This window comes from Pyxicephalus adspersus, chromosome 6, assembly GCF_032062135.1.
Source record: "Pyxicephalus adspersus chromosome 6, UCB_Pads_2.0, whole genome shotgun sequence".
Taxonomy (NCBI): Eukaryota; Metazoa; Chordata; class Amphibia; order Anura; family Pyxicephalidae; genus Pyxicephalus; species Pyxicephalus adspersus.
Genome location: NC_092863.1, coordinates 85,934,544 through 85,960,109, shown reverse-complemented (window position 1 = coordinate 85,960,109; position 25,566 = coordinate 85,934,544). Strand labels below are relative to the sequence as shown.

The 25,566-nt window shown below is 39.2% G+C and overlaps 1 protein-coding gene across 3 annotated transcripts; it reads right to left on the bottom strand.

The window, feature by feature from the left end:
* Positions 1-358: 358 nt before the first annotated feature.
* On the bottom strand, positions 359-25,300 carry ME2 (malic enzyme 2). 3 transcript variants are annotated; one of them, XM_072416466.1, is made up of 16 exons: positions 25,185-25,300; positions 15,937-16,053; positions 14,457-14,590; positions 13,743-13,892; positions 13,426-13,501; positions 11,319-11,480; positions 11,109-11,212; positions 10,130-10,239; positions 8,040-8,137; positions 7,464-7,577; positions 6,174-6,288; positions 5,619-5,761; positions 4,743-4,845; positions 3,982-4,052; positions 3,294-3,392; positions 359-2,761 (listed from the first exon to the last, which is right to left on the bottom strand). In XM_072416466.1, the coding sequence occupies exons 2-16, from the start codon at positions 16,042-16,044 to the stop codon at positions 2,597-2,599; spliced, it is 1,752 nt and encodes a 583-aa protein (XP_072272567.1). In that variant the 5' UTR covers positions 16,045-16,053; positions 25,185-25,300; the 3' UTR covers positions 359-2,596. The 3 variants fall into 3 exon arrangements, with proteins under 3 accessions (XP_072272567.1, XP_072272566.1, XP_072272568.1); XM_072416465.1 differs by lacking the exon at positions 25,185-25,300 and adding an exon at positions 18,210-18,370; XM_072416467.1 differs by lacking the exon at positions 25,185-25,300 and adding an exon at positions 17,265-17,412.
* Between the last annotated feature and the right edge of the window lie 266 nt (positions 25,301-25,566).

Here is a 25,566-nt window from a genome sequence, read left to right as displayed (position 1 = left end):
ATCACTATAATTGCAAAACTAAGGATGAAGATTGGAAGAAATGCAAATTGACAAGACAAATTTGTTAGGGGTTGAATTTACATGTTTCATATGAATCGTTTGGGATGAGGTTCACATAATCAATGTGTAGTTGACCAATGTGAAGAAAGCGTATGGTGTTATGGATCGATTTACCCAACTACTGTTTCCAGTATCTAATGTAATTGTACAACAAATCCAGAATGTTCTGAAATAATCCAGGGGTCTTGATGTATCTAGTAAAATTGGCACAACTCTTCTGAAAGCTCTGCCTACTTTCAGCATTGGACAAGCAGAACCAACCAAGAACCAAACCCAACAAGAAAGAAATGTTTCAAAGTTACAGAAACTTAGTGATATTTTTATTTATTCCTGAGAGAAGATATTTTCATACAAATTGCTGAATGATGTTAGTCATCTCAATGAAACAATAAGCCATAAAGTGATAATTACAAATCCATAAAAGGTTGCACTGCACTGCAGAGCAAATATTATTAAAATGGTATTTAAATTTACACAAATATCTGGAAATGTCCTGGCAATGCACGTTTAGGTTTTAGGTATTCTTAGCCTGTAGCAATGCCAGTTTGGGACCTAACACTCAATTCATAGTTTTGAATGTTTCAGTCCATAACAAAATTATTTATCTTCACAAGTGATTTGGTGTCCATGTTCATTTTTCTGGGATTTTCTCTTTATTTTGCTAGCAACAACATATTTCCTGTCCTAGGGTGACAATGATCATTTACTGTACAAATATCTTTGGGCAGCACCACAGTTACTCCAGGACAAAAACAGAGAACACTCCCTCTCCTTTATCTATAATGTGTGGGGGACATTGTGAGTTCTATTTATAAAAGAAAGAATCTGACATTCGTGGGAATCTACTAGGTCCAATGGAAGTAATTTATTCCCACCAGGGAATGTTTGAGGGAATGTCCCTGTTTTATAAAGACAGCCCTATGTAGTACACAGAGATAGCTGAGAACGTTGCTGGCTGATATGAGTGCAGATGAGAAAGCGTCCAAATTAGGTTCTTAACTTAAAGACTTCTGGCAGAATCAACATTTTTTTATATTTACTGTACACATTTCGTTATGCATCCCATTCAAGATGTTTTCCTGTAAAAAACAGATAATGAGAAAAAAATCTTTGGAAAAAAAATCTTAAACTGCTGTCACAGGAACAAGTGTCCTCACTGAAGGATTTTTTTTCTATTCCAGTTCTAATTGCAACTTAGAATTTTGGATTTGGCGACAAATACAGAGTAAGATACCCCTACATAGGCAAACAGAAGCAAATAAGTGAAATTCCTGAGTGAAAATTCTTTGGAAATAAACAGCTAAATGTGGAAAATACTTAGAGAGAACCTCTTTAAAAATACCATTATATTTTATACTTCTGACCAGATCAAGAATAAACATATAACAGATATGACAAATGTTTAAACCACTGCAAATACAAATTATATTTGTAAAATATAAAAAAATTCCTGCAAACAACAATTCACTGAAATGACAATAAAACAAATTTTTTATGGTACAGTTGGCTATACAACACAACAGCATAGGTTCTCTATCTGAATAAATCAACCATGCATGCTGGGAGATATTGCCCATTAGCACTCAGAGGGCCATAGTAATGCCATGCCTGCACTATAATATACAAGTCAGACATGAATGGATACAGAAACTATAAATGTAACTCTAAATAATAAATAGGTCACTGTAAAAATCATGTTGGTATATTATGCATACCATGCCCTGTACAATTTGTAGTATGCTTTATTATTTAAATGAATATGTGCAGATATTTTTGGAGCTGTGCAAAACAGAGAATACCATGACATTATTAGGGCTATTCAATAAGCAGGGGAAACAAAAAAGGCAATCTGCAAAAAGTATTACCTTGATACAGGTTACTGTGAACTTTGCCCTCAGACTGAATAAGCCTAAATGTATTTTTATGAGGCTGTGATTCACTGTGCAGATAAATCTTCTGCATTGTGAACCACATAAAATTAATCTCAATCACAATAATATGTTTTAACATAAATTAAAAAGTGAATGCACAGGTATAATAAAAAAAGTATTATACTATAGACAGTATTCAGCCTATTGCACAATTTGGTCACTAGAAAATGGTAACTACTGTTGAGAAGGACAAACCAATTTCCAATTTCACCAATTTTCACTAATGAAAACCTGGCCTGCTAATCCAAACTACAAATAATTTTGGAGAGCCTCTTGCAGGGTTTTATTCCCTGCTGATCAAAGTCTAGCACTGCCCACAACAGGTGCCTCTAAATAAATATAGAAAAAAAAAGCAGTGTGGAGTGATACTTCTATATATTAAAAGTCCCAGGAGGGGAAGGGTGGGAGATGTCCACTGGAGATCCAGACATCATGAAGAGCCTGGTGGGACATCCCAGAGTCCATTTTGGCTGGACTTGACACTCAAGGAAGGGGACGGATTTTTTTGTGTGTCAAGGCCAGATAATTTTTTAAACACAGAAGTTTTTAAAGGCACAAGAAAGCACATCAAGTGATCTCCTGGGAAGGGAATTGCAGCTGCCAGCTCAGAACATTTTGTGAGGTTTTGATGCGTACTCTGGCCAGGTGTACATATCCGGTAAGAAGGAATCATAGTCTGTGCTCCACACTTTGGAACGCACGTAGGCGTCCTTGTCTAGTGGTTCTGGGTATTGGAAAGCCATGCCTTTTCTGTACACATACTCCATCACCTGAAGAAAAAAAATAAATAAGAAGGTTGTATGAGCTTAGATCTGTACAGAATATTGTATACACCAAACCAAAATTTTAGCACTCAAACCACTCAAGATACGAGTCCTGCTTCCTACGTGACTACAATTCTTGGCACTGTTTTGGTAAACTGACGCTAACAACCCACCATAAACATAGACAAGCTACCTGATCCACCTTTGGAGCCTATCCCATCAACCCCCCCCCCCCCTCCTGTTCTACCGATACAGTCTGAAATCGTTTCAATCCTTCTCTCCCCACCCGTTTCATCCTCCGCCACACACATCCAATAGCATTTATTCCTATCCATAACTTTAACCAAGATATTCTTCTGACCTCATACTCCTTCCAGGCACTTGTTCTAATTAGACATTTTGTACCCACAAAGTCATATGTGTTTCTAATTCTAAGATTTGGCTACAGGAAACCTTGATAATGCCAACTACCCAAGACATCGCTTTATGTTAAAACATTTTGAGTACTTTGACATGTCACAGAATAGGTTTCACTTACTTTAACAGCAATGCATAAGGAGACTTCCCGGATGTTGGACAGTGGTGGGTACAGACGGCCCTGGTCCAGTTCTTCAGGTGTCAATTGTTCTGCCAATGCCTAAAAAGCACAATTATGAAATAAAGAGATTGTTACCCAACAGTCAAATCAATGCTGCAGCCTGATTGATTCTGCGGTGGGGACACACAGGACACTCTTCTCATCTGCCTGCTATTAGATTTTCTCACTGCCCTAGTTGGTCACCAGAGGTCCAAAAAAACCCTTGGCCATTTTGGATGAGAGGAACACAGGGACACCCAACTCATCTCCCAAACTTTAGCACACAGTGCATATGTGCTAATATGAAATACACATTCTGCACATGTTTTATCTCATTGCAGCCTGCAGGCTAAACTATAGTTAAACTAAAAAAAGGCTAAAAGGCTCACATCACTGAATTATCCTTTATTAGATTTTGGAGCTCTAATTGGACAATGTCATTCTCAAGACAGGCTGCTTATTTTAGCTAACTTAATGTGCTTTGGGAATTCCTTGTGGCGTTTAAACATAAAACAAGGATAAAGAAAAAAGATGGACACAAAAAAAAACCAACAGTTTAAAAATATAAAAAAATAAATAAATAAAATATACCCCAAACCATTCTAGTTTTTCTTTAACTATTACAATATAACAAATCAGAATTGCATACCTTTGCAGCTTCAAGGAATACACGATCACTTATGTGCCGTACCCCACTCAAGATAACCGCCAAAGCTACACCTACAAGAACAACAGAATGTGGCTTAGAGACAGTAATCGAAAAAGACCCAATCTCTGACAGTCGCTGTAAATCATTATAAAAGGTTTTAAACTGAAAGTAACATTTGGCTGGATTTACAAGGGACATACTTTACCAAACTTGTTACAGAACACATTTTTATGAAAACATTTTCAATTTCTGTAAACATTCTGAGAAATACTGTTTGTTTTTGTACCATATTTCCTACATCAATAAAAATATTATAATAGAAAAGGGCATTTTCTGTACTTGAAAGGATAAAACATAACTCTTTTTGAAGCCCAGACATGCACATAAACAGTAGGGATATAAAAGTTGCCATGGATGACTAATCTTAAGGTACATGTTCCAAAATTGTCATCTTTACTCCTGCTTCACTAATCACAGTGTCGCTTACTTGGAAAAAGCATGCAGTCTAGCAAGTGACCTGACATCTACCATGTTTGTCCCAGGTAAGTGATGTAAAAAAAGAACAGCATGACAGGCAGGACTTTGGATCTTTAAATAAGCAATGGCAGAACTACCACAGAATGTGAAGTATATTAAAAAAAGATCCTCTGTCTTGGATGCATGACAAATAGCAATAATTTTGGAAAAAGAATGAAATGGCTGTAAAAGTATTAAATATATATGTAAAATATAATGAAAATACATTTAAAAAAATGCTGTACCTGGAAAAATGTAAGCGTTATTTCCCTGACCGGGTTTAAAGCATCGTCCGTCAGGTAAAGTCACAGTATCAAAGGGACTTCCACTGGCAAATAAACAGCGGCCCTAAAATTAGGAAGGAAAGAAATGTATTACTATAAATAAGGAAAAGAAACACTAAGTGAATGCATGTGATAATAGATGCAACTAACAAAGGCTTCCATGTAATTTAATATTAGGAGGTGCAGTATGTATGCACCTCCTAATGGCAAAGTTAAACACACATCAAGTGGAATCTGCATACCCTGTTCTACAATTTACATCCATTCATTCACACACCTGAAACAAACTGTGTATCACCAACTATAGCCTAGTTGCATACTCATTGTCAGTGAATTAACATGTATTAAATACAGAGGATCAGAACTCTGACCAGGCAAGCTGTGATATTTAGAAGCAGACCAGCAATAGCAGCTTATCTCTCAGTATAGGTTCAATTTAAAAGACAACCTTCTTGTCTACTTTGCTTGTTTAAGTTAGCCTTCATTCCTAAATTCATCAGTAGCAGTATTATTGCACAAACCGGAATGGCTAAAATGGTTACAGCCGAACCAACTGAACCTGCCAGTAAAAAGTTGCCAGCAGTGTTCCAGGGCATGCCCAGGGCTGATAACCATCATGGGTCTACCATATTTTTTCAAATTCCATGGGAGGCAAGCACATGGTTGAATTCACAAAGGAAAGAAAGAAATGTTCATTTTCTTATCTTTTCTTATCTCATCTTATTTAATGTGAAAGAGCTACAACACAATAAGGTCTTGTGCATGCACCCACAATTAATTAAGTTTTTTCTTTTAAGTCTGGAATTACTGAGTCACATTCAAGTATCTGATTTTTACCTCTGACCATGTGTATGCTTCCTCTGCTGTACATTCTGCCTTTATGGTTGGATTACTAAGAGCAAATATGACCGGCCTCTCGTTAATTGCACTCATGGCCTTAACCACGTCTTCTGTAAACAGTCTTCCAGCTCCAGCAACACCTACATAAAAAATAGAATTTAATGTTAAATCCGTGACTTTAATATTTAGCTCCTTTTATCTTCTATGGAACTTGTGAAATCAGATCATATTGGATCATATTTTAATATATTTAATATATTTTAAGTTATGGAAACTGCGGAAAGGAGATTCTGGAACACACAAAAGGTGGCCTGGACCCCTGAATTATGGCAGGAAGAGCTTTCTGTTTGAGGATCTCAGATTTACAGGAAACCAGGGTTGACTCAGTCCACCAATCTTCATGTATAAGTAAAACATCACTTTTGGGTAGAATGGTAGATTTTAAGGTAACCCAACATACAGGATATAACTTACAGCAATATAACTTATTATTATAATTTAATGAGCAACAAAGATGCTTGCAGAGTTCATAACACCTTCATCCCATCTTACCTATAATGGCTGTAGGCTTCAGAACGTTGATGGCATCCAGAAAGCTTTTCACAGACTGATTAGGAGGGGAGTGTGCAAAGGACTCTTGGTTACTATCTACTCCTTGTTCACGTCCCTGAAAGATTAATAAAAGAAAATTATTATAAAATGTACAATACACAATTCAGTATCAGCTTATGTACCAGCACAGTCCAAATTTTCAAGGATGCTACTCCTGTCATTATTTCAAACCATTATCATTGTTAAAAACACATTTAGATGGTGCCAGATTCTTGTCTAAGCTCCTTGGCTCCAACTTAAGACTCGTCGCACAGCAGCTGCTGCATCTTCTGTGCCAAGATGTGTGGAATTCTGTTACACTAATTAAAATAACTCAACTAAATATGCCACCCACAGAAAGAGACAGTATAAAACACAAAAAACTTGAACTCAAATTTATCGTAGCAAGCAATATAGAAAATTTTATGGTCCTGGTAAAAAACAAAAATATATAAATAAATAAAAAACAGAAAAAATAGACAGTTCTTTCAAAAATATAATAACCTTTACTCCCACAATCAGTTTATTAATAATCCCAGCATGCCATCCAGTGCCCTTAATAAATGCCCCCCTAGTGAGAGCCAGCACTTCATGCAGGGTCCCCATTCATGTTTAGAGCAGTTTCCACTGATGTCACTGTAGTGTCAGCTCTGACACTTGATCACTCATGAGTTTCATTGACAAAAATAAAAACCTTTTACTCGCAGATCAGCACTGCCACCTTCAGACACGTGCCATATGACTTATATATTCTTGTTGCCCTCGCTTTCTGCCCTAGAGACACGAGAGGAAATCTCAACAAAGGTAGCAGAATTCTTCTCAACAGCTTGCCCCACCTACCTTTCTGACCTGATAGAAAAATACTTCCCTAGTCGCTCTCTTCGCTCCCCCAATGACCTACTAATGACTTCCTCACTCATAACCTTGTCACACGCACGGCTCCAAGGCTTTTTTAGAGGTGCCCCCATTCTCTGGAATGGTCTTCCACGTCCCATTCAACTTACTCCTTTCTACCTTTTGCGTCACTGTCTGTATCTGTCTGTCATGTGCAAACAGAATTTTATGTACAGCAATGCGTAATATGTTGGTGCCATATAAATCCTGTTAAATAATAATAATAACAGCTGTACATTTTGGGTTTCTCATCATTTTTGTTCTCTGTAACCATGGTCACCAGGACAATAATAGAGAGCACCCAGAAGAAAAAAAATATATAAACTGACAGGGGTTCACTTTCAACACGTCACTCACCTGAACCAATAATCCATATTTATCAAACATCCAGACTTTCTCACGAGCTGCTTCAGCCGACACGCCGTTTTCCATCATGGCCATGACAATGAGGTCTGCGATACCTAAAGCCGCCTGAGAAATGTAGAAAGTAGGTTAGCTTTAGCTGGAGTTAAATCTTCTGCGACAGCTGGCACAACGCTGTTAACACTGGCAAAATGCAATTGTAAGTCTGATGTTCCGAGATCATATTAAAAAGTTGGATTTTTAACATTCATCAAAACACATACTCCCCACATTGTCTCTTCAAGCTGATACAAGCAGAAACAAAAGCCACAAAAAAATGCAGCTCTGTATTTGATAATAAAATAACTAATATGTATCTTCCAGCAGTTCCAGCAATGTAATGTAATGCAGCAGAATAAAATAAGACTGTGCTGAGTGTTAGGAATTATGTACATCTCTGGTTGAACAAATACTTATGACCAAGAGATAGGTGTAAGAAAGAGACAATGACACCTTCTGCTGTCTTTGTGTGTGGTACATTATTTTTTTATCCCCATTTAACAATATGTAAATTAAAAAAAACGTACATACCTCCCCAGCACCAAGGAACAGAACTTTCTGTTCTGTAATAGGCTTATTAATCACTTGTTGCGTAGCGAGGAGACCAGCCAGTGCCACCGAAGCTGTGCCTGAAGACGAAAAAAAAAAAAAGTTATTGCAATTTTACATGTTCAGGAGATGGACATCTAGATCGTCACTGTGTTTGTTAGGGTAAGTGACCGTTTCCTCAAATAAACAATTTAGAAAACAGATTAAAATTAGGTATAAATGTCAGATTGCATATTATGTCACTTGGACACTCTAGTAAAACCATTATTTATTCCTATCCCATAGCACTTTATTATGACTGAGCAAACACTCGAGAATTGCTTCCAACTCCATGACTCCACAGCTCTGAGGACAAGGTAAAGCCAGTCTGTCAAAAAAAGCCCCCACATCAAAGCCTCCCCTGTTCTTGCTGTACCAGTTCTGTGTCACTACACGTGTCAGCAGACAGGGCGAGAGGTTGGAGATTACAATACCGGCTTAGCCGTTGACTTGACAAAAAAAAAATGAAATCGGCTTTTCAGCAACAACATGGTATGGTCTGTTTAGGTCAAATTGTTCATTCTAAAAGCCAAACTAGTAAATACATGGAGATTATTTATATATAACTTTTATATTGGGTTGGCATTCTGTATAGTAAATCTTCTTATCTACATACTCTTAGGAGTATACTGTATTTGTAAATTAGTGAATGTGACATTAACCATGTGCATGTGTTTTCGTTTACAGATTTTGTTCATTTGCAGTGCTCCATAGACCTTGACGAAACCATTTGATTTTCTAGGTCATCTCACTGGATTTTTTTTTTTTTTGTTTAATGGTTGTTTACCCGATACCTGCTATATAGTTTGGTGGGATATGAGACACTTCTTTGGTGTTTTATTATAATGAGTTGGATATGTTATTGTTTCATAGCAGCCACCATTCTTTGCTGGGAAGAATTTCCTTCCCAGTTATCAAAGTTACCTTTGATAACCAGAAGAAAATTACCTGTGTGCAGTAACATTAACCTGGATTCCTTAAGCTAGCCATATAATAATTACAGCATTTTAAATGGTTTTCAACATGATTAACTTGCTCAATGTAAATACTGATCCATCAATCAAAAGTCGTTTGATTCTACTTCCACACACCACACTTAACCTTATGGGCTAATGCTCCACAATTCCAACCTGTCAAACGCTAGTACGAATCAATCTTTTTGTTTTTTTTTACTTTTAGTTGAATAATTAGAGGGTCTTTCTATACAAGATATTAAACAATCAAATTTAAAAATTCAGAATTTATGGTCCGGTTTAATGCCAGCCATGCTTTATTCCTCTTTAGCTTGTTTTTCCTGCCTTCTTATCACAATACTTGTCAACAAGTGACATTTATCTCACTCATTCTAAATTCCTACAGGTGCCATAGTAACATCACTAGGATCTTGAACTTGGTTAGGGAACAAAAGGCTTGTTATCATATCTGCATATTCTAAAAATGAAAATCTGTATTTACTAGCACCTAATATGCAATTGCAACTGATATCTGTCTTTTTTTCACCTCCCTCCTTTAAACTGTTAGCTTAAACATCACATCAGGGCTGCAGAAAAACAACAAAAGCCACCTAAAGGTTTAAGTAAAGGTTATACTGATAACCACAGATTGCTCTCTGTATTATGCAGCTTGAGTTTCTGTGAAAGCTCAGAATCTGACTCTCAAAGCCAAAGTGTGTTGCTGAATATTTCCTACAATATTTTATATATATATTTGCTGACAAGAAGAGGGGTCACTGGCACCCATAACTTTGGCTGGGGTATTATTGCCGACACTGACACCTATGAAGGGTGTTCATTATTACTGACTGTTGTGGGCTAAACACACCTTTTTAAAAACCTTCCCACTGCCATTTTAGTTAACACAGTGATATTTTCAAGTGTTTTCCCCATTATATGCCAGTAATTTTTGTTTTAATTACAATACAAATGGCTATCACCTGATGGGATCCTGTACTAGACATTATCTTACCCAGGGTCTGTACTGCATTGCTGCAAAAGGTTCTGAACCACATATTTATCTTAAAGAAATAGAAGTACCTTGAATGTCATCATTAAAAGTGCAATATTTTTCCCTGTACTTCTTCAGGAATCTGAAGGCATTGTGGTTCCCAAAGTCTTCAAACTGGATGAGCGTATTCCGACCATATCTAAGAACATAAGAAGATATACATCAATGTGTCTTATTGATTACCAACTGGTATCCATTGTCAGAGTAATATCTACTTGTAATACTATGACAAAAAAATGCTTAAAAAGAAACAGTAACTGGTTTACATGCAGGAAATAAGCATTAAAAACAAACCATCCCATAGCACTGCAGGTCCAGGTAGCGTGGAGTAATTCATCTACAAGGATCACAGCAGAGACTTTGGAGTGGGAAGTTAGATGCTTAACAGTTCAGGGCACATGCTTTTTGCAGAGCATTGTTTGCCTTCAGTTAAGTGACATGCAGCTTCCTGTTGCTCTGCTATGAATTTTAGAAAGTCTAGTACTACCCATGTCACCTGGCTTTCCAAATAACACAATGCTTTGATATGAAGTTTAGACCACAGATTTTACTGTGCATGCTTTGATTGGCGTATGTCAGTGTAAAAAACATGCATATGATCAGGAAGGTAAAAGTTTATGAAGAACATCAAATTTTAATAATCCACAGCACTGGTAGCAAAACATACCAATAACAAAGTGTCAGCAGGGGACATCTTTTATTGAGTTGGATGGCCAAAACAAGATTAGAACAGAGGGGTGAAGAGTACATAGCATTTAAAATACATAAAGTCTTCCAGCACTGGCGTGTTTTAAAGAATACCATGTCCACAGTGCAGCAGCTACAAAGGTCTGTGAGAGATTGTATTAAACTTCATGTACTAAAAATTTTTTTTTTTTTTTTTTTTTAAAGTCTGCATCCTGGCCACTGATTTGTTTTTAAGTAGCATACAACCCTCTAAGTAACACCAATGAGTTACAGAGACTGGAATTTTTTTATGACAAATAATGCAGAAAAAAAAATGTATACCGGTCAGTAACGGCTTCCATGAATTCGTCAATTAGCTCATCGTACAGCTGGGTCCGGTCCCTTTTCTGATACAGTCCCATATAGAAATTGTCTTTCAATAAAGCCTGGTAAAGAAATCATGCAATATAAAAAAATTGGCAGGTGACATGGTCTCATTATGGATTTGTAGGATCATCATTTAATGGGCTTACCACATATCAAGAAACCTACCGTATTTTCAGTGCCAACATCGATTACTACAGGTAGACATGCCCGAGGGCGTATTCCAGCACAAGCTGTATACAGACACAGTTTTCCAACAGGAATACCCATTCCATAAACTCCCAGGTCACCAAGTCCCAGAATTCGCTCACCATCTGTTACTACAACTGCCTGAAACAGATAAGAAGATCTATTTAGAATGTATGTAACAACTTTTTGTTAGGTTTTGTTAGAAAACAGTAAGCAATAGATAAAATGGATAAAACCCCTGACAGTTTTTTTTATGTGTCCATTCAAGGGGATTTGCCTTCACTTCCTACCTCCAAAGAAGTATCAGGAAAAAAATAGTAAATCTCTCCAAAGCTAGTAAAGTAAAAATTCTAATAAGTGCTGGACATATATGGGCTGATTTTCATGTTTTGAGCAGCCTATAGTTTCATTAAATCAACTAATAATTAGGAGTAAATTTGATCAATCAAAAGTGATTATTAAGGAGTGTAGAATGAAAAGAACTTTATTTGGCCAGGTCAGAAAGTTTCTGATGGGTGTTTTACACCACTTGAATTAATTTTGAAATGTGTAGAGATGCTCCTCTTGCTCCTCTTTGCTGTGCATTTCTCTTTTTGGACCATCCACTGATTTATTGGTTTAGAAATATGACCGAGCAAGTAGATTTAATTGAGAATTGAATGAACTAAAGTCCATTGGTGCATGGCTAGCATTGGTCAGTTGTCCCAAGCACCATTTTCCCCCGACCTCCCTGACTGGTCAAAACTCAAAATGTTTCATCCCCTATATAGCAGATATTTAGGTCATCAAGACAAATAAGATTTATAAAGATGACATAAGGCACTCTGCACCACTGGATGGTAGTCATAAAAAATAAAAAAGGACAGCTCTGGTCAGACATGTGTTCCCTATACTACCCAGCAGTTTTCACAATGAGTAGAATATTCCTTGTTATTCATGTTAGTTACAATCTATGACCGTTTATTTTTTATTTTCCTATTTAGCAGGAACACTTTTTTTGCAGCACTTAAATAAATTCCAGCACAAACAATAAATCATCACATTACTCCCAGTGTACTGTCCCTGGTGTGTGGAGGGCAACTCTAACCTAACACGCCATATTTTTAGTTCTCACAGTACCCTTTGTCATATTTTTATTTACCATTCCTGTTACCCTGTGGGGTGAATTCCACTAATTTCCTGTTAGGTGACCCCCCAACAAATGGCTTCTTGCACCAAAAATATGATCAGCTAAAGAGGTTATGAGCCTGGCACGAATTCGTTTTCACTTGCATAAAACACACACTCGTCATTCAGTTTCCTGAGATAAGGGTCAATGATGTAAGGTGGCTGGATGCCAGATATATTCTTGGCTGCAGAAAGTTGCACTCAATTGGGCTCAGAGTTCAAAAGTTTACTTGTGGTGAATGCCAACATCATTAGCGGAGTAAACATAGGGTGTGTCTCCGTGTGCCCAAAGGGCGACTCTGAACACTAAACCGCCCATAAAACTTCAATGACAAAAATTTGCCACTCCTTTTTGTTGTGTCATCCTATAATGTAGTGATGATGCAAACTGATAGTGAGGACACTCTGTGTTGGGACAGGCTGTGTGTACTGTTCAGTGATCTTTCTATGAATGTGGAATATAGGATTTAATGGATACTCCCAGGCAGGCATAACAGAACAAAAGAGCAATGCCAGGTGGCAACATTCCAAATATGTATGAAAAGCTGCTACTTCTATGAAAAAGTAACATAGGTCTGTTGTAGAGCTTTCATTATAATAAATGAAAACAGGCCACCCCAGTCAGAATGTGGTACCTGTTAGCCAGTGTGGGCTCCCCCCTGAATACTGCAGTCTTCAATTACTTCTTTGCTGCAGCTCTGTGTGAGGCATTGATTGGAGACCTCACACAGCATTGAAACAAATGTACCAATATTAGCACCTCCAGGAAGCCTGTAGCAGTTGACAGGTTATTATGCCCTAACTTGGACTATAGACAAGATGTATCATTTATTCTGATTATCGCAACAAAGAGTTACTTTCTCTGGAAGATTTCCATATGCTTACTTCTGCTTTCACTGGAAGTTTTCCATATGCTTACCTTAACATCATTTTCTGGCCAGTTGTCCAGAATGGATCGGACATGTCCTTTGTCTAGGATTGAAATGTACAAACCCCTATAAAACAAGGACACAGGGTTTAGTCAATACAACAAAGATCAAGACATTTTAGGAACAAGGGGGTTGTATAAATCATAAATTTAGGATGGTGTTTTATCTGAAAATGTATTAGCACGATAGTAAAGATTTTGCAGCTGGAAATACAGATCATTAAAGCATAGCGATTTGTGTCTAGTTTTGGAAAGAAAACTCACGATTAACAATAAAAATTATTGGTAAATGATCAATATATACTTACTTTGGTCTTCTAAAGATATGTCCATACTGTGAACAGGCCAGGCCAACAGTGGGTGTGTAGACAATAGGCATTAACCTCTCTATGTCATCCAGTAATATTCTGTAGAAGAGCTTCTCATTTCTCTCCTGAATTCCCATTATGTAAATATATCTAGAACAGAGATGTCAATATTAGACCTGTGGCTTGCACAGAAATAAAACCAATCCCCCACAAATTACTTTTGTCAGGTTTCACTGATTTTTTTTTTTAAGAAATGTATTACAGAGACTTGAGGAAATGAAAACATATTCGCTCTGGTTCAGTAATTCATTAAATGACAGTATCAGCAGGTCAGCCAAGGCAATTAGCATTTGTGAAAGAAATTAGCAAACACAGCTTTCATGTTTCTTAGGAGAGCTTCCTTTATGACGCCTTTGCACGGTAGGTTTGTATTGTGAATGTGTGACATGTGTTACTGCACCACACCAAATCAAAAAGATGTGTTTTGTCCCTTACATTTAGTGATCTGCATTTCTATAGCTTAGATTAACTCACTGTTTTCACAGGAACATTTACATTGACCTCTCTGTAACAGCAAGCAAAAAATAGACAGTGTAATTGATTGTCTGCCTGACCTCATTGTCCTTTGTAGTCCCTCACTATTAAACTGCTGATGTGATTCATTGTAAACAACCTTTATCAAACACAGAAAAGCATTTGCTTGCTAACACATACTTTTCCAAAGGATCTTCCATCTTGTTTAGGTTTTTGATGAATCTGGCAGCTTGGATGTCCTGAGTTTCAATCTTGGAAGGTAACAAACCTTGTAGTCCAAGGATTTGCCTTTCCTCCAGCGTGAATGCCATTCCCTAAACAGACACAAGTTTAGTGATTTGTAAGTGTGGTCAGTTACAACATAAATCAACATTTACATTTGTTTTTATACACTTTATGGTTTATTTTACCCCCCCNCCCCCCCCCCCCCCCACCACCACCACCACCACCAGCTTTCCCAGCAGCACATGTCCACCTTTTCTTTTTTTGCCCAGCCACCAGAAGCAAAGACAGGAAGCCTTATAAATGCAGTAAATGGTCAAGTTCGCCTACTGACTGCATACAAAGGACATGTGATGATAAAGGATGAAGAAGATGCAGCAAATTGGTGTCTGTACCTCTAATATTTTTAGAATATAAGCTGCAGGTAATTAGGCCACTATGGTAAATGTTGGGGTATTTTTTCCCACCAACACATCTATCAACTTCTGATCACAAACCCAGAATCTGTCGCTTGGCTGTGGATTTCTCTTTAAATTCACTTCCCATCTGATCATCAAAACAGAAACTGTAAGCAAGAAATGTTATTAAGGATAAAGCCACAGCTTGAATAGAGAAGACTGTCCCCTGCCATAATGCAGCAGAGATGGTCTTTCCTATGTGTGGGAAAGCAGTGGTCGCTCTGCAGAGGTCTGTCATACCCCCTGCTAGGTCAAAGCTACGACTAACTTATTAACAAATATCATGATACCTTTTCCTGGACAGCTCTAGCTCTGATACCGCAATTGGTATGGTAGACCTAGTGTACTAGGCTTAATGGTAGCTAAATATTTTGTCTGGTTCAGTCAGGTTTTCATTCCTTTGTGTACTGTAAACAGGAAAATCTCTGCTAGCTTTCCGACTTTCATGCTAGGACAAGGAGCAATTGTCAGTGAAAGCGAGCTCAGGTTCAGTCCAACCGGTAAGATCTTAAAGGGACAGGTGATGTTCCTTCTGCAATAAGTATTCTTACCTGCCTGATCGCTCACCTAAGCAGTCAAATCACTGAGCGGTGCATGGTTGACAGGATACCTGGCACATGCTGGCTTCCCCTGCTGTTGCAAGCACTGAATGAACTCTTGCACACCTGGGGGAGTTACATCATCCAGCCCTGCCAATCAAGATGGCTGAACAACGCAACAATACGATGGCATCCTGTGACGGAATGGGGACAGGCGAGTATCAATGGCATTGTTCTCCTTAGCTCCTTTTAGCCAGGTCCACTTTTCAGTGACCGCCCGGCTGTTTTTGGGTGGTTACTGTAAAGTTTGGCCACAACACAGGAGCTGCCACCTGCCTACAGTTTCTTCTCTTCTATTTCTGGAGAAAATACTGATTCACTTCAATAAGGCCACATGGGTTTGACAAAGATTGACTGATCCCAAGAAAAACAGTAAAGTACCTTGTTAGTCCTAGGATTAAGCAGAAGCGCTTTTCCCTTTTCTTTGGTGTGTACGAAGCGGCGTGCCACATTGCCCAGATTTGCCAGAACTCGAAGTCTAGACAGCATTTTGGAAACCTAATGAAAAAAAAGGAAATACACATTATGTAATCCAATCATTGTAAAAAAAATCTTCATTATTTATGTATCATATAATATAAATTGTCACTGCAGAGACAATAGGCAATAAGGAGTTGTATAGAGAGGTGAGGGGGGCACCGGTGGTACCCAAACCACACAGTTATTGGTACAAGTTTATCTGCATCCATATTGGTCATGTTAAAGCAACAAGTTTATTTGAATGCTGACCCCAGCGCCTTCAGAAAAATGACAGAATTTCCTATCTGTATACTTGTTCCAATTCAGAGACCATTTAACCCAAAGCATATTCATGACAGCTGTAAGAAGAGCTCAGCAATGGCAGCCTCTATGTTTCACTTAAAAAAGTCACCTTTAAAGCAGACTTATACTAAGAGATAATGCAAGCTGCGATTTATAAAACATACAGCTGGCCTGACTGGTCCTCTAATTTATTACATTCCCAATCACTGACCTAGGATAAGTCTGCAGCGGAGGTGTTAATGGCTGCACATCTGCACACTTATCTGCATGTTCCACGCTTGTTCTTCCAAATTATCAGAGTTACATCCAGGCAATGAGGATTCTGTACGATGAGTTCATCAATAGCACCTTCCATCATTTCTCAGTACAGGCCCACTTTATGGAAGACTGTTTATTAATATTATACAGTGCTGACACGTAACGCAGCGCTGTACATAGTCCATAGTCAGGTCACTAGCTGTCCCTCAATGGAGCTCACAATTTTTTGCCCCTACCATAGTCATATGTCTTTAATATAGTCTAAGGTCAATTTTGGGGGAAAGCCTGTTAAACTCACTGCATGTTTTTGGTTTGTGGGAGGAAACCAGAGTACCTGGATGAAACCCACACAAACACGGGGAGAACCTGCAAACTCCATGCAGATAGTGTCCTGGTCAAGATTCAAACCTGGGACCCAGCGCTGCAATAGCCACAGTGCTGCCATTTATGTTTGGACTGTTTCCTGGATTTTTTCTTGAAGATTGACATATCCAGTGCATGCACCATGTATGTTTGCAGCCATCACTGACACCTACCTTGAATAAAAACACAAGAAACAATTCCAAACCCCTTCAACTATCTTCCATGATAAATAATCGTCAAGAAGCACTGGCTGATATTATCGGCCTCCAGATTAAGCCCTTGTAAATGCACATCAACAGCTCACAATCTCTACCAAATTACCATACCCCGGGACAGGAAAGATATAAATGAGCAGAAGAGGAAGATCCAGCAGCCCAATCTTGAGTCTTCTTGGCTACAAATAGCAGATGATTGCAGCACTTAGCGGTATATGAGCAGAGAAGTGACTGCTCTTTTTATGCAGGAAGTCGTACAATTGGGAAAGCAGCCAATAAGTAAATAGCTTCAGTGTGATAGCGTCTTTCCAACACACAATCCACCCACAACCCCCAACCTTCACAGTTAATAAAGTAACAAAGAATTCAATAGTAACCTGTTAGCTAAAAGTGTAATAAAATATTAACCTGATCTTCAGAGGTATTGCAGGTTAATACTTAAAGTCCAATTGAACTTTTAGTTTAAATCGGCTTAACGTATTCCAGGTGCTAAGTCAAAGTCTAAGGCTACGTACACACGTTCAATAATTGTCATTGTGTACACACGGCAGAATCTTGTCCGATACTAGCCAAGGCGATTAATGGATAAGGATCATCTGATTTGTGTATGCAGCCTGACAGTTTATTAGAAACAAGCCACAGAGTAGAGAAGTCTGCTCCCTGCTAGCCATGTAGAGGAGGACCAATATGGAAGCAGTGATCTCTATGTAGAGGTCTATCATACCCATTGCAGTATCAGAGCTGGAGCTGTCCAGATAAAGGGATGAGATTTGCGGATAGAATAGTCGTAGCGTTGATCTAGCAGGGAGTATGACAGACCTCTGCAGAGCGACCACTGCTTTCCCACACATAGAAGAGTCCATCTCTGCTGCATGATGGCAGGGGGAAGCCTTCTCTACTCAAGCTGTGGCTTTATCCTAAATAACAATAAGACTTTGACAATACTGGTCTGCAATACAGACTGTGACTGCTTTTGTTTGGAAGCACCTGAAATGTATTCAAATGTCATAAAAAAGACACATACCTATAACTTTTTAACTTTAAAGTTATATTTACCCTGCACCCAACTTCTGCATCACCAACTTCTCGCAGACAGAGGGTTTTGCATCCTTCTAGGTTGAGTCCCGTGGAATACAATCTTGCAAGAAGATGCTCCAAACCATTGCAAGAGTATTTTTTCATTAGAATTTTTTATGTTCCCTGGAACAGCAGTGATGCCATCCTCAACTAGGAAGACACAGGCAAGGTTAGCATTATTCCAACTTCCCTTATCCTTCTCTGTATGTTTTCACCTACTGGCATGGGGCTCAGCCAACGTGGACGGTCCACTTTAAATTAATTGGTAATATCTGAACTTAAGACAACAGGAGGAGTAATAACACGCTTTAGTAGTGCATATTACTACAAATTTTACAAGAAAAGTTTTCAAAGCAACTTTTTTACTATATGTATATTGTATTTAGTATATTTTCATGGTAAAAAGATAATAACCAGATCTATCATCACAAATCTAGTCCTGTGCTTGCTCAGTGCCGATTGTAAAAACAATATTTAATTGATGATGTCTGGCATGCATGCTGTGGATTTAGTTTAGTAAGTCTCTCATGGGATGTTGTGACATGAAACAACAACTTTAGACTCAGTCATTATCTGTCTCTCAAGGGTGACGGAGAACAGAAACCAGCTAAGTCAGGAGACAGGAACAATGTCAGCAAACAAGACGGGCAGAAAGGTCCTGATGATTCTAACAGAACTAAACTGGAACCGCACGCTTTCTATTACTTCTCTGGATATTGGTTACACGTGACAAGTTTAATCCATTTCTGGATAAAACAGAGAGTAGTTTTACAGCAAATATATAAACCTATTTAATAAAGTGCAGCTTAGCAGCTCCATCAATTCTCAGGTTTTCCCTGGGCACATCAGTTTTCTAACAAATCCCCAAAAAATGCTGGTAAGTAATTGTCTCCCCTTCAATCATTGTTCCTAGACTGTGTTAGAGGTCCATAGTTCCTCATTTACAATCTGTGAGAGCCACAAACAGGCTATATCTTGGTAAAAAAAACACCTTCTAAACCTGTAAACCATTTCTTACTCCATTCACTGCCGTCCATAAAGAAAAAATGTGCGGATACTTAAGGACTAAAGCTAAGGACCTCAACTATAGACTATGACCATGATAGCTCAGTGTTCTCCCCAGCCCCTTTTAGCTGGGCATATCACCCGGCACTTTTCATTAACCACCCGGCTGTTTTTGGGCAGTTACTGAAAAATTGGGTCATAATACAGAGACCACCACCCACCTACAGCTCCTTCCCATCCAGCTTAATACTGTAGCAATATTAGACATGCCATGGCTATGTGCTGTTAAAAATGCTATATATTATGGCAGGATAATACAAATACATAATGATAATAATCAGGTAAATGCCATTTCAAGATTTGGACAAATTATTCCCGCCATGTAGCCAGAAAAATTGCCAGTTGACACCTGACTGATATGCCATGGATAAAGTTTTCGGTGGATTCTCTGACTCCTGGGGTGACTGACCGGCCCCAGAAGCCTACACAAGTCCCTGGGGAAAGGCCGAACGTAGTGTAGAATAAGGCTAGGTACACACGTGCAACAATGGTCATTAGAAAACAAATGATTAACAACAGATCGACGATTATTTTGAGCAATGGTATTGTGCACAATTCTGTACATGCTGTAAGGATACGATTGTTCAAATAAAGTACACACACTAGATGCAATTGTTTGAACGATGCAGGAAATGACAAGTACTGGAGAAAGTGTACCGCAGAACCATCCATGATCACTAATCGACCATACACATAAATAGCGAACGATCCAATCAGATCTGCCAGGAGGGTCATTCTTTTCCAGCAACAATCCTCGTTCATCAGCGTCCTTGGCCAGCCGTTAACTTTCTTTTGTTAGCAATTATTGGACAATCGATCGTTAGTCATTAGTTTCCAACGACAAATATTGCACCTGTGTACGTAGCCTAGGCCCCTATTGCTTGGCTCCGCTGCATTGGAATGGATAGTAATTGGTAGGGAAGGACTCATTACTATCAGATTGGTTGTAAAATGACCTCAGCAGATAACCGGCTTGTCTCTAGGTAGATTAAGATCACAGGAATATCCCTGACAATCCTTTGGATAATACCAGAGTTCAGCAGGTTCATCTACATAACAAGGAGCCATTGTTGCGTATAGGGAGCAGATGTAACCATATCCACAAAGGATCCTCCACACCATATGATGCAGCAACAGCTGATGGCTTTAGGCAAAGAAAGGTCCTCCATGTGCTGTATACTCATTCAAAAAAGCACTAAAGGTGTCATAAAAGAGAACATATGTCCAACCTGGCTATTGATGGCTGCTTGGAAAACAATTGAATATCTCCCAGCAGTCATGGGACAATAGCTAGCCAATCAAGTATGATCTTGTTCAGCCTATAAAAATTATAAATATAACCACTTTCCATTCTTTTAATAAAAAATACAAAAAAAAACACTGCACCATAAGGCAGGTAAAGTTGTCCACTCTCCCTGATGCAGTCCATTGGCAAAGTACCCAGAAAGTTCAGGCACAGGGTACAAGCATAGTTTTTTTGCACCCCTCTACTCAATGAGTGGCCAATAGTCAAGCCCAAAAGCGGTCACATGAGGGGTCTGGGAATCTTTCCTATTGCTGTGCAGGGTTTACTATAGCTGAGCAGTATAAAAGTACACAACTAATGACCTGGATGCCACAAAAGTCCGATGGTATATATGATCAATCCTACATCTAGCCTACCCCAGGCTACCCCAATTTAATGCCAGCTTTATTTTAGAAATGGAATTGTCAGACATGTTTATACAGTGGGTGTAGAATTGAGTGTGTGTGTGTGTGATTATATATATATATATATATATATATATATATATTCATACTAGGAAGCAGCACAAGGGCTCTGACAATGCAGCAAGAGAACTGGGAAAGTGACAGGGTCTCTTTAACATCACCTACAGGGTCCCATTAAGCCATTATGATGGCAGCTGTTCCAAGAGCTATGGAAGAGTGCTGATAAAGTCTGGAGAGAATGTCCAAGTATAGGCAAATGTGACGGTCAGTTAGCCCCCTGATTGAAGGACAGCAGATGGCTCTGTGTGATACCCAGATAAGCCAAAATCCAAGCAAAGGAACAGGCTGGACAAGGTCAGGGATGTTTTTTTCCACCCATTGATGAATTTTAGCTGCTGTGAGCAATTTAGGCCACGTACTCCCTTCCTTATAGAGATGAGCAAGGTATTTCCTTCCCACAGAGCTGCTTATTAAATCCAGATTACCTGCGAGCTTTACTGATCCTGACATATCCAGTCAGCACAGACATATCGGTAGATCAATGCTTTCACCGAGTTAATGATTGGAGGGAATTGCAGACTTCCTGATCAGAAATTATTAAGAAGATTACATAGTATACATCTAACATTTTATGTGCATTTCCCATCATCTATTTATTTTGCATAAATAGATATTTCTCTGGTCTTAGAAATGCTGGGCATAAATTATTACCCATTATTGTGTCTGCATGGCACTACTTCTCTAGAATCTTAGAACTTCCTCTGTCTGCTTAACGTTTATTCTAAAATAGATTTTACTGCATAGAATAACAGACAGATCAGACAGAGTAACCCTTAAACTACAAGTGTATATACATATATCAGTGGATCAGTGGTTAGCACTCTGGCCTTTGCAGTGCTAGGTCCCAGGTTCGAATCTCGGCCAGGACACCGTCTGCATGGAGTTTGCACATTCCATAAACATGCAGTTAAGTTAATTGGCTTCCCCCAAATTGCCCTTAGACTTTATTAACACATAACACATATGACTTTGGTAGGGACATTAGATTGTGAGCTCCTTTGAGGGACAGCTAGTGACAGGACTATGGACTTTGTACAGCGCTATGTAATATGTTGGTGCTCTATAAACACTGTGTGATAATATTAATAACATATAAAATATGTCACTGTACATATATATGATACTGGATTCTCACTGCCTGAAATAAACGTTTTTGATCAACTAGGGAAAAAACTCTAGTGTGTGAAGCTTAGCCCGAACCTGCCGACGACCAAACATTGCCATTTCCTATGGAGGAGGATGCAGCGGGGTGCCTCCAGTTCATCCTTCATTCCTCATATATAAGTGGTGCCATGCAGCATCCAATGTACACTGCTCGTTCTTTGTTCCGGATACTGGAAACCATCACTAATGATCATTTCCAGCAATTATTTTCGAACAGTGTACATAGTTTTACTGTGCGGAAGTCTAAGCCATCTTTTGTACTGGGTGCATGGTAAAAAGAACCCCCCCCCCCCTTTAACACCCACCTATTACCATAGCATGCACCCCCTTCTATCACCAAATAAACTTTAGGCTGATCTAAGTTTTCTGCCAGAAAACAAAAATCTATGTGAAGCCATTTTTTTAAGTTAATGAATGAAGTCGAACAACTACAAGCCCGTAGTTTCTTGCTGCCTGTGCCCAGTTGTGGAGATTTCTATCCTGGAGAAACAAAGCAATGTAAAACCTGCAGGGGATTTATATTTAGCTCAGATACACATTGGGAGCGGTTTGGTATACATCTAGGAGACAACAACACAACAACTATATAACTTCAGCTGCGCTCTGACACACAGAAACGTCAGGCCTAAAAAAAGTAATGCTAAATAAGGGGTCACCCCGCAAACACCCTACAGAGGGCCTGCATAGTGTGTGATGGGTTATTCGGGATCACAGCAATGGCCGAGACACCTTATTACTGCTCTGTACTTACCACATTACGATGATTTGGCCTACGGTTCCTCATTTCAACACTTTTGTTGTGAAATAGTTTAAAAACATTTTACTATTTTTTGTTCTAATTAGGAAGTGTTCAAGGACACTGACATCTGAAAACTTGTCTGTGATGCTGAAATTGTGTTCAATCGGCAAAACTGACCGCAGGTCCCAGAATGCTTTTACTGCATTTTATTCTGATCAGAGGTTTGGCACTGGAAATGATCTCTTGTGATCGTTTCCAGTGACAGATGAATGACTGAGCGCTATACATACACAGTTATTCTGTTAAATGGGGAAGGGAAGCGGCACAATACTATGCTTTGATCTCAAAGACTGTACAGCGGTCGTTCACCCATCCGCTGCGGTGGCAGACGCAGCGGGGTGACTCCAGCTTGTCCTTCTCTCTTCATAGAACTGCACAGCAATATTTGTATTTGATCTTCTTCCACTGTAAATTATCAAAAAGATTGATTCCAGGGACAGAAGTTTAGCATCAATACAAAGTTCAGTACAGCTTTTTGCTGCCCACTGACAAATCTACAAACTTTGGTTCTTTTTAGCCCAACACGAACAGATTGATTGTGGTGTGTACAAGCTCTGAAGTTGGCTCCATACCATGCATTTGGGGGGAAATCCTATTCACTTCTAATAGGGCTCCCCTCATCATGGAACCACTACCCTGTGCTGATCAAAAAGAGATGAGTGCAAATAGAAGCTTTTTTTGCAAAAGTAAAACCAAAAAAAAAGGTAAAAATTGCTAGCTGACCATCCTGCAGAATCTGGAACTTCCTACAGTGGCAGGTCCATAGCCCCCTGCTGCCCTAAGTGGTTCAGTCCGCCAGCCCATAATAGTGTATGGGTCGGGGGAGAAACCACTGAGCACAGCAGGGGGGTTCAGGAGATGTATGGAAATGCCTTCTTATTTTAGGGTCTCTATTTTAACAAGCAGCGTCAGGAGGGTCCATGGATGAGGAATATACATGATGCAACACATGGTAAAGCACACACATGGGTGTCAATGGGCCCTAACAGGGATAGAACTTCCAGGTCTTTACTGACATCTGTGACCGGCAGATGGATCTGAGATAAACACAAACAGATGGAGGACAAAAACAGCTTCACAGGAAACCAGTTTCATTGTAAATCACAAATAACGACTCTGAATGAGCTTTGAACATCCCCGCTTACATAACCTGGCGGGATGGACACTCTGGCCAATCAGTGACCACATCTCACAAGACATCACATTCTCCATGCACTGTGGGGTTTGCATAGGGGTCTGAAATTGCCCGATATCAGGTGATTTACAGAATATCGGTTTCTTCGCTTCTCTGCGTCGGCGATTAGCTGTCTCGCTATATTTGGATGTCAACAACAAAATACATACAAATATTGAAGTAGGTGATTGATGTCTAGCAAAAATATTTCTGATTAGGATAGGGACCAATGAAACTGAGGTCCTGCACTGACCGTTCTGCCTATGTAGCAGTATACTATTGCATTAATGTGTTACTATTTGAATATTACACTTTAATTTGCCAAAAAAAACCCCTCTTTGTTCTCCTCTCCTTTTTGCATAGTTTGTACGTATAACCAGGGTTGGCAATCAAAGGGATAAATTAAGTTGTATATACTGTTTACTCCACTAGTACCTGCTTCTACATTTGCAGAAAATCTTCCACTTCCTGTTGTGTCTCGCAGACAGGAAGTTAAGCGAAATCAGCCCAGTGGGGGGGGGGTTTGAGCATTTCCTAATTGAGAAAGCTGATCTGGGACATTAGCCCTGACACAAATCTCATCCCTCTACCCCAATCATCAAACAGATGGGTTATAGTGGTGCACCAGTCCTCAGCTTCCTTTTAAACACAAGTCAGGTGACCCTTACTGACCAATAGGAAGCAGAAAATGGAAATTCCAATAATTATGTATTATTGGAATAAGATGCAGCAATGGAAGTCTATGACACAAATGAGTTCTATGAAGGAATTATCCTAAATATCACATGGAGTACATATGAGACTTATCCATATCCAATTATATTGTCCTGTGGACTTGGGGCCCATAGCAGATATAGAAACAATGTAACCACACACAATACAACCATGACACCTCTATCTGCCACCCTGCACATGAGTACAGGGCGATCAGCTCCATAAAGATGGCAGCACTTCCTACAAGCGCAGTAATGGGAGATCTTACCTTCAGCTATAGGATGATGAGGATGATGAAAATGATGAGGATGATGATCCGTCCTCACTGCTCCACTCCAAACTAGAACGACTGCCGGCGTGTAGAGCATGCAGCAATACAGAGGAGGAAGGGGGCGGGGACAGCAGCTGGAGTGTCATCCCTACACCATACAGAACCCAGGGGAGGAGAAAAGAGGCGGGGACAAAACACCGCCTGGTCTTTGTCAGCCAATAATAGGAGAAGAGTGTAATTACCATGCGTGGCCACTAATTGCGCTGCTGAGCCTCCCCGCACAGCCAGTTCCCATAGTAACCTGCGATACTTTCTGATGTTATAAAGTGGTTCACCTAAATTTAAAGAGACCCTGTCACCAACATAAACATTGCAGAAA